Source organism: Sphaeramia orbicularis, chromosome 7, assembly GCF_902148855.1.
Source record: "Sphaeramia orbicularis chromosome 7, fSphaOr1.1, whole genome shotgun sequence".
NCBI lineage: Eukaryota > Metazoa > Chordata > Actinopteri > Kurtiformes > Apogonidae > Sphaeramia > Sphaeramia orbicularis.
In genome coordinates this window covers 40,992,953-41,002,877 of record NC_043963.1, presented here as the reverse complement: position 1 = coordinate 41,002,877, position 9,925 = coordinate 40,992,953, and the positions used below count along the sequence as shown (strand labels likewise).

General features: G+C 34.8%; 1 protein-coding gene across 2 annotated transcripts in view; it reads right to left on the bottom strand.

The window, feature by feature from the left end:
• Positions 1–8,388: 8,388 nt before the first annotated feature.
• klhdc8b (kelch domain containing 8B) overlaps positions 8,389–9,925 on the bottom strand; it is a 536,176-nt gene continuing 534,639 nt past the window's right edge. Inside the window, exon 5 of one of the 2 annotated variants that reach the window (XM_030139051.1) lies at positions 8,389–9,703. In XM_030139051.1, coding sequence (XP_029994911.1) covers positions 9,507–9,703 — 197 coding nt within the window. In that variant the 3' untranslated portion in view covers positions 8,389–9,506. The remainder of the gene's footprint in view (positions 9,704–9,925) is intronic. The other variant, XM_030139050.1, reaches the window with a different exon arrangement.

Genomic DNA, 9,925 nt, shown 5'->3' with positions numbered 1-9,925 from the left:
AGGTAATGGAATCAGAACTTTAACCACACAGTTTAAAGATTAATTGAGCACATTACATTTTCCTAAAAATAAAAAATGTGTCAAGTGCATTTTGTAATAAATTTCTCAAATTGTAATAACTTACTACATAATACGAAAAAATGTACTACATAATGCATTGAGGTAGTTTATTACAAAATGCGTCAGTTTATTACATGATGCGACTTTATTACAAGATGACGTGACATTCTTATTACATTTTTAACTTTTATTACATAATGGGAATTTATTACATAATGTGGCTCAACAAGGCTCTTACTAAGCACCAAGTGTGCCTTTTTCGCACACTTGTGGAATAATGTCAAAAAAATTTTTCATAAAGTTTGTTTTTAATTCTTTTACACTTTTTTCTATTTAATCAACTTGAGCTGTAAATAAAAATACCAAATACTCAATAATTATCATATTTTTTAACCCTTTAAATGCCGTGTTTGTAATGTAAACAAACCATATTTTGGATGCAAAAAACACAAAAAAATATTTTTTTTCAATATACTACATAAAAAGTGGATCACATATTATTTGATTTTTGTAGCCTGGCATATGTCAATGATTAACTCCAACACTGGTTAACCCTTTCATGCATAGTGTTCACTCCAGTGGACAGTTCTTCTCCAGCTGTTCCCTTGTATACTCATGGGTTTTGTTGTTTTAGTTTCATAATCAGCCGACACATTGGACACTTATGCACCATCCAATACACTGCAGTTCATACCATTAGTGTCACTTTGCTGTTCTTGATAAACTAGATCTGCAGTAACATGTTTGAATGTGCATCAATTGTTAATTGTTAGATTATAATTTTTTTTTTTTTAATTTTTGCTTATTATCTCCATGAACTAGGAAGATTATTACTGTTACTAATTATTTAAGGAGAAGGGGTGGGATTTTATAAGTTATGCTTCTTCTCACTCCTTTTCGAATATGTATTATACAGGGTGGGGAAGCAAAATTTACAATATTTTGAGGCAGGGATTGAAAGACAGTGTATGACCAATTAGTTTATTGAAGATCATGAGAATTTAAATCTTCAAATCATATTTTACTGCATTTCTAACGGTCTTGTTGTCTACCTCAAATTCAATTGCCATTTTTCTCATGGATTTGGTTGGATCCTTTAGGATTTTGGATTTGAGAGCTTTAATAAAAGCTTTGGTACGTTTTTTGTTGCTTCCTCCACTTCCAGACTTTCTCGTAATAGTTTTGCTCATAGTCATTCTCTTCTTTACATTATAAACAGTCTTTATGGACACTCCAACTATATTTGAAATCTCCTTTGGTGTGACGAGTGCATTCAGCAAATCACACACTCTTTGACGTTTGCTTTCCTGATTACTCATATGGGCAAAAGTTTCTGAAAAGTTATGGATAATAGTGTTAGGTATGATTATGACATCAATATATGTTTGGTTTCAAAACAATTGACGTAGTGCCTGCTGAGAAAAAACAACCAAATGTTCATTGTAAATTTTGCTTCCCCACCCTGTATGTCTTGTTTTAAGTGTTTTATTTATTTATTTTCTTCTGTTTTGACATTCATATTCAAAATAAATACATTAATCAGTCAAATCAATCAATCAAGTGAGTCATAACTAGTATTAGAGTATGTTAAAATGTGAGAAAACATCAGATTAGCAGCATTAACCCTAAAAAGTGGATCACATATTATTTGATTTTTGCAGCCTGGCATATGTCAATGATTAACTCCAACACTGGTTAATTTGCATTATTATTTTTTGCGCTAGGTCAAATGTACAAAAATACTAGCATCTGTCACCAAGTGTGCATAAAATGCACACCTATAAATCAAACTATTAAATATTATATATTGATTTATTTTTCTGCTCTAATTTGATTTTATTTTTGTCAATCAAGCTCAGCCCTAATCATACATATCAAATGGAAGAAATAGTGCTTTTTACACACACTTGGGAGACAGATGCTAGTCTTGTAATTTTCTTTTTAGTTGGTGGCCAGAATTTTAAAGATCATGTAAAAATGGACAACTTTTGAATTCTAACCTTATTTAAATTGTGAAGAATAATATGAAGTTCTTTAAAATGAAGTGCAGAGTGTGCCTAAAAGGCGCACCCGGATACCAGAGGGTTAAAGATTTATTTTTGCTTTAAATTGATAAAGTGGAAAGACAAGCGGAATGAGCAGCTAATAACAGGTTGGAATTAAGCCTTTGTGGGATTGCACTGAACCAGCTGACCCACCGGGGCACACACCCACACATACAGGGGATCTTCTCTATCAAGTTCTGGTTCTTGAACTGGTTCCGATCAGGATTCTTGGAACCTTGGTGCCATCAAGTGAACTAACCTACATTTCCACAGGAGTTTAGTGGAACTATTCTATTTGGTAATGCATCATTAATGCAGGACAAAGCAGATTTTTGTTTCTCTTAACTCGCTTTATTATCCCCATGGGAAATTTAGTCTCTGCATTTTATCCATTTGAACACACACGGTATCTAGCGTTAGCATTAGCAGTTAGCACATTAGGAGCATTGAGCTGTCATTGAAGGTGCTCAGGGAACAACTCCAGATCATCAGTACAAGGGCACTGACAGGACAATTACTCTATAGATGCCTGTTTTTGTTTTGTTTTTTTACATAGTTTAGTTCTATTTGTCACTTCTGAAGTTTCTTTTTACTGCATGAAAATAAAACTAGTCTGTTTACACTATCTTGTGCTGCCTTCATGTGTTTCCTAAAGCTCAATAGATAACAAACTGGGCTTTCTCCAGATCCCTTAGTTTCTCAAAAACATGTACAGTATGTTAGATTGTTTAAGCCTTGTATAGTGTTTGGGTCTGTGGGACCCATTTTAATTTTTTATTAAAAGAAAAAATGATGATTAGTTATTTTTTTAATGATTTTTTCCCCTCTTATATCTTGATTATATTACATTTTATTAAAAAAACAAACTAAAACCAAGTAGCACTTTAATTCATAAATGTGATCTAGCAAAGGGAAAAGGCAAATATTAAACATTTATACTTTTCATGTAGCTTGTATGTATGCAGGGAACAACTCCAGATCTTCATCAGTACTGCGGTCAAGGGCACTGACAGGACAATTACTCTATAGATGCCTGGTTTTTTAAATTTATTTATTTATTTATTTTCATAGTTTAGTTCTATTAGTCACTTCGTAAATGTATTTTTATTGCATGAAAATAAAACTAGTCTGTTTAGACTATCTTGTGCTGCCTTCACGTGTTTCCTAAAGCTCAATAGATAACAAACTGGGCTTTCTCTAGATCCCTTAGTTTCTCAAAAACATGTACAGTATGTTAGATTGTTTAAGCCTTGTATAGTGTTTGGGTCTGTGGGACCCATTTTAATTTTTTATTAAAAGAAAAAATGATGGTTAGTTATTTTTTTTAATGATTTTTTTCTTCTTATATCTTGATTATATTACATTTTATTAAAAAAACAAACTAAAACCAAGTAGCACTTTAATTCATAAATGTGATCTAGCAAAGGGAAAAGGCAAATATTAAACATTTATACTTTTTATGAAGCTTGTAATTGGGATGAAGTTAACATCTATTGAGCACTTTAATAGTAAATTGTTTGATAATTTTGAATTAAAAACACACAAATGCAGCGGGTCCACCACACCCACCAACAATGGCTGAATAACAAATATCTGAAAACCACACAAGGTTTATCCAAACCTACTGGTTTAGATCTGGACCTGGTCCCTGGGGGCCCACATTGGCACCCAATGCCCCTACTGTGTGCTCTGTCAAATGCAGAGGTTGAGTTTCTGTACGGCAGTGGTTTCCAACCTTTTTGGCTTCTGACCCCATTTTAAAATCACAAATTTCTGGTGACCCCAGACATTCGAAACAAAGACATTTTTTTTGCTAAAATTAATTTGTTTTTGATCATGTAATAGTTTGCTATACTATGTTGCAAATAAACGTTAATTTTAGACAACATTTAGAATATATAATGTAAATTTTTATTAATAAGTTTTAATTTTTTTATAAATTATTAGAAATTTCAGGCAACCCCAGACATTCAAAACGGAGACATTTTATTTGCTAAAATTAATTTGGTTTTGATCTTGTAATAGTTTGCTATAATATGTCCCAAATAAATGTTAATTTTAGGCAACATTTAGGCTATATAATGTAAATTTTTATTAGGAAGTTTTAATTTTTTTATATATTACTAGAAATATCAGGCGACCCCATTTGAATTCCAGGCGACCTCACGTGGGGTCCCGACCCCAAAGGTTGAAAATCACTGCTGTACGGGGTCAATGATACTGAAGTTTGTATCACCACAAAACACTGGATTTATTGAATCACATCCTCTTTTCCACTGGTTTCTTAGATTCAAAATTGTTATCATCTCCATCTTGTCTTTCCAAATTCCAAGTTAAAGGGATATTTTCTGATATGTGCACATTTTCTTTTTCATATCTGATGTAACATTCCAGATTCTATTCTATTTTCAGGCAAAACGCTGCAAACAGTACAAGATTAAAACTGCAAACTGGAATGGCACTAGGGCTGTTAGAAAATATCAGTTCTACAATATATCGCAATATTTCATTTCACAATACTGTATCGATATTAAAAAGTACTGTATCAATATTTTCAGGTATTTATTCAAATGTAGATATTGTGGAGGTTCATTTTTGTTTTTTGTTTTCTTTTTTGTTTCTATTTTATTTATTATTATTTAACACTGTTTTATTAAATAATGTTAGCTCCTTTGTTTGGATTGAAGTAAAATAATGTTCTGATGTGAGTTCTGAACAAATAGAATATGAACATTTGAACAGGATCTTAAACTGTAATGTCTGTAAAACATAATTTCAGTTTGAACGCAGGAACATTTTGTGATATAGCATTAGATCCTGTTGTGATCAAATAAAAATGTGTTTAGTATTTGTGCAGATTTCTGGTGTAATTTAATTCTTCCAGGATATAATCATTTGAAAAAAGAAACAAACAAACAAACAAAAAAAGACTACCTTTTTAACAGTATCATGATATATCGTGATATATCTTATCGCGATCCCAGTATTGCGATTTGTATCGCAACGCCACATTCTTGCTATTACACAGCCCTAAATGGCATCAACTCCAGTCTGGTCAAAAGGGTCTTTCAGTGGTTTAATTTTATTGGCCTGTAATCACGTTATAGGCTGTAATTCACGGACCTGCATCATTTGTTGAAGCTATTTTAAAGTGTTTGGATGCATAAAATAGGGGCTTTTCCCAAATGATACACCAAACGAGTAAACTGAGCCTCCACCCTAGTAGCTGCATTTATTACAGAGTGGTGAAACGAACCTAATCATAGGTGAAAATCCAATTTGCTTTTAGTTGCCCATATCTTCCCTTTCTGTAAATTTCACGTCCATTTATCACCGGCCGGCCATCCAACCTTTAATCAGTTAATCTCAAACCAAACCCTAGTGCTTTAAAATACATTTTATGAGGGTGAATTTCATTACCTGTACTCTCCAGGAATCAAAGAAACAAAGTAACAGAGCCATTTGGCAATTAAGCTACAAGACTAATCAGCAAGGAATAAAAAAGAAATCCAATAAAAGTGCAAATCTCTACATCTACAGCTAAATTGAATGTGAAAAATTGCTGTAATATGCAGAACAGATTGAGGTTTTACACATTATATTCTCTCCGTTACAGGCAGGAGGTCCTAATTCTTAGCAGCTAAACTACATTAGACTTGTGTGTGACACGATGCATTTAATGTTGCGGGTGTCGATGACTTTTTTACGTGCATTTTCAAAGCTCTTATTAATACAGCAGAGACACGCCTCAACGGAACAGCATAAAAAGAAAAAGACCAACGGAGTCGACATGCCTCGTGGTAAAACTCTGCTCTGTACCTCTACCGCGGTTCTGCTTTCCACAGGTCACTGAATCTGTCACAAAAACACTGCGCACTGCAGCTCCCTCCATCATGTCTCTTCCCTGACTCTAAGACCAGACAAGCTGAACGTAGACTCCACTGAAAATCTGTCACATGAGCATGAAATGATCAGGCTCTAAAGGAGGCTTTAAAAGGTATGCTCGATAAAACTCCAAAAAATAAGATCTAGCTAAACAGAAGCTCCTTAAAATATTTCAGAATGTAACAATGATAATTCTTTGCAAGAAGTCTAAAGAAATAAGTTGCCATTGTTTCCTGTTTCTCTTGAAAATAATTTACTTTTAACCTTTTATTATCCATTATTTGCACGGTTCCTTAACCCTATGAAAGTGAATGTCTTTTAGTTTCTATGTTTAACATAACTATATCAGATTAAACATGACTCAAATGTAACCTTAATTCTAACGCCAACGTTAACCCTAATCCTACATTGTGCTACCTTAAAATTTTGGTTGTAAAATCTAGAGCTGCACAATATATCGTTTGAGCATTGTCATCACAGGTCCTGCAATGTAGGAGGTAAATGAACCCATTGTGTTCTCATCTAATTTCAAGAGTATCTGACACACACTGCACGCAGCGATCCGCCAATCAAAATCATTTTTAATCAGTTTGGAGTGAGTCACTGTTAACAACACTGAAAAATAAGCAACGAACAACAGAAAACCACTGTAAATTAAGACTTGGTGCCAAAAAGAAAAGCAACGTCAGTTATCTGGAATTATTTCGGCTACGAGAAGGATGATATTGAAACAGGTGTACCGCAGTTCTGCTTTCCACAGGCTTTAAAAGGTATGCTCGATAAAACTCCAAAAAATAGGATCTAGCTAAACAGAAACTCCTTAAAATATTTCAGAATATAACAATGATAATTCTTTGCAAGAAGTCTAAAGAAATAAGTTGCCATTGTTTCCTGTTTCTCCTGAAAATTGTTTACTTTTAACCTTTTATTATCCAGTATTTTCACGGTTCCTTTACTCTGTGTTTAACATGTGGCATCAACTATATCAGATTAAACATGGCTCAAATGTAACCCTAATTCTAACGCCAACCTTAACCCTAATCCTACACTGTGATACCTTAAAATTTTGGTTGTAAAATCTAGAGCTGCACAATATATTGTTTGAGCATCGTCATCGCGATGTACATGTGTGCAATAGTCACATCGCAGGTCCTGCAATGTAGGAGGCAAATGAACTCATTTTGTTCTCATCTAATTTCAAGCTGGGTACCTGACACACACCGCACGCAGCGATCCACCAAACACAATCGTCCTTAATCATTTTGGAGTGAGTCACTGGTAATAACATTGAAAAATGAGCAACAAACAACAGAAAATCACTGTAAATGAAGACTTGGTGCCAAAAAGAAAAGCACCGTCAGTTATCTGGAATTATTTCGGCTACGAGAAGGATGATATTGAAACACGTGTTCTGTGTTGACAGTGCCTTAATGCACCTGTTGCCGCAATGAGAGGAAACACAACTAATTAGTTTGACCATTTACGTCGGCACCACACAGCTATTATATCCTCCTGAGTATTTTGTCATATCGCAGGGTTAAAAAAAAATCGCAATGTCAGTTTTTTCCAATATTGTGCAACCCTAGTAAAATCCTTTAAATGTAGAACTCAGTATATCTCAACATCGTGTAAGTCCCATATCTATGCTTCCACAATGAGATCTATCAAGAGGGAACCACAAACTAAAATGTTAATTAACCTCCGAAGACCCAGGACATGTCCGCAAAGTACAAGCTTTTTTTGTTTTTTTTTATTAAATAAATGCCTATATTGGAAACATCATGACGCAACAGTTTTTTCAGATGCAGTTTTTTAATTTTTATGGAATGTCCTTTGTGGTGGACAGTTTTCTTTTCTTTCTTATTGTATAAAGTTGTGAAACTGTTGTCCACAAATATGGACACTGTGTCTTAGGAGGTTTTAACACTAATATCCATACATATTATGCAGTCGTATTCTATAATTGTTCTTGCTACAATCCAATGCAGTTGCTTCAAAATGTTGCCCAAGTATCATCACCTCAAGGTCTTCTATCCATATTATACATCATCTAACAGAAGCCAAGCTGAGGTAAACAATACAGTTTACTGATATCAGTATAAAACTCATGGAGAATATTGTCACCTTCCTAAAATAATTGCCTAAGTCATTTTTTCAGGGAACACAAAAAATGTAATCAGAAATTGAGTATTTGATGATTTCGGCCAAAAAAAAAAAAAAATGCATTTTTATTATTATCATTATTTAATTTACCCATATCATGATTTATATTATTGTCCCCCCCCACCCCCCCCCCCCCTTTTTTTTTTTTTTTTTTAATTTATTTTGTTTTGTTTCACGTTTAGTGGTAGTTTGTATGTATGTGGGTAGGGTGGGAGGGAGGAGATTTGGTTGGTTAAACTAAGAAAAACAATTCAAGACACTCTATCTAAAATGCAGCATACACTGTTTTTCCTTTCTTGAATAAAATAAATTTAAAAAAAGAAGAAAAAAAACCACATTTTTGCCAAAAAAAAAAAAGGCAATTATTTTCGGAGGGTGACGATCTGAGAAACGTATTTTCCGGTTACTATTCTTCAGTCTGGATGCTTCAGTGCAGCAGGTATGAGTAACTCTGCACTCACTCCATGGACCTGTGCATCCCTGTGCTACAGTGACTATTTGAGCTTGGTGACTGATTGCGGCGATACAATGTTGTAACAGAGGTGGAACAGATGTGTAGCAAAGCAAAGTGCTGACAGTTTTCGACCACAGACAACTTTTCTGCCACTAGAAATAAAACAAACACAGTGACTGTGGTCAACGGGAGGCCAACGAATCACTGCTTATGGAACATGGATGAACTAGTTGATACTTTAGCTGCTTGCGGCATGAATGCACATTAAGGGCCACTGCTGTTGACACTGCAGTAGTGGTAGCTAGCAGTGTTAAATTTTGCACATATACAACACAGCAAAAATGAAAAAAAACAAAAAAACAAACCAAAACATTCACAATCCCAGAAAATCACTGCCTAAAAGTCAACAAAATGTTCCTAAAGTCATAGAAAAGAGTCCAAGCTTGCTGTGGCAGCAGCAGGGGAGAGCAAGGCTGCTGCAAAGAGATACAGATATGGCCCTATGTTCCTTTAATATCCAGAAAAGTACCCTGCTTTAGATTGAAAAATGCTCAACAGTTCAAAGGCGTGTTATTTCATGAGACACTGAGTGTTTGCGTCTGTTTTTTGCTCATTTTTTTGTCTTTTTTTTCTGATTTCCCCAGAGTAGGACAGCTGTCAGTTTGCTGTCCTTGTCCAGTCTCTGAAGTCCTCTTGACTGTCCTTAAACTTGTATAAACCCAAAACTGTCTCTGCAGCTCTTATTTCAAAATGCTTGTAAATCAGAGTTACTCACATCATAGTTCATCAGGGGGTTCCATCCGTTGGAAATAAATATATCATATATGTCATCTGTGTTTATGCACATACATGAATAAAATACTAGAAACAGTTAGCTCCTGTGTGTGTGTGTGCATGTGTCACACGGTTTCCTGTAAGCAGAGAGCTTCCACAGCATTACTGGGTCCCTGGGCGACGCCGCCGATCACAAACAGCATGTTATGTATCTGCAGGAGTGCAGAGGAGCAGCGTGCGGTCAGCATGGGCGCCACGTACTCCCAGCGTTTCTTCACTGGATTGTAACTCTCCACCGTGCCTAAAGGAGACGGTTCATTACCTGCAAAACAAACAAAAACACATACTTAGCGTTTGAGTTGCTTTTAGGTCTGATCACAATCAAGGCATACAAGTATATTTGCATCAGTTATTAATCAGTATTGCAAAAAGATCCCCCCAAAACCATTCCCAAAATGTTTCTTTGGCTATCTTATTACTAGATCTTGTAATCCTCCAAATTTGAAGAAAATCGGATAAAAACTGATAAAATGGCGACCCAATG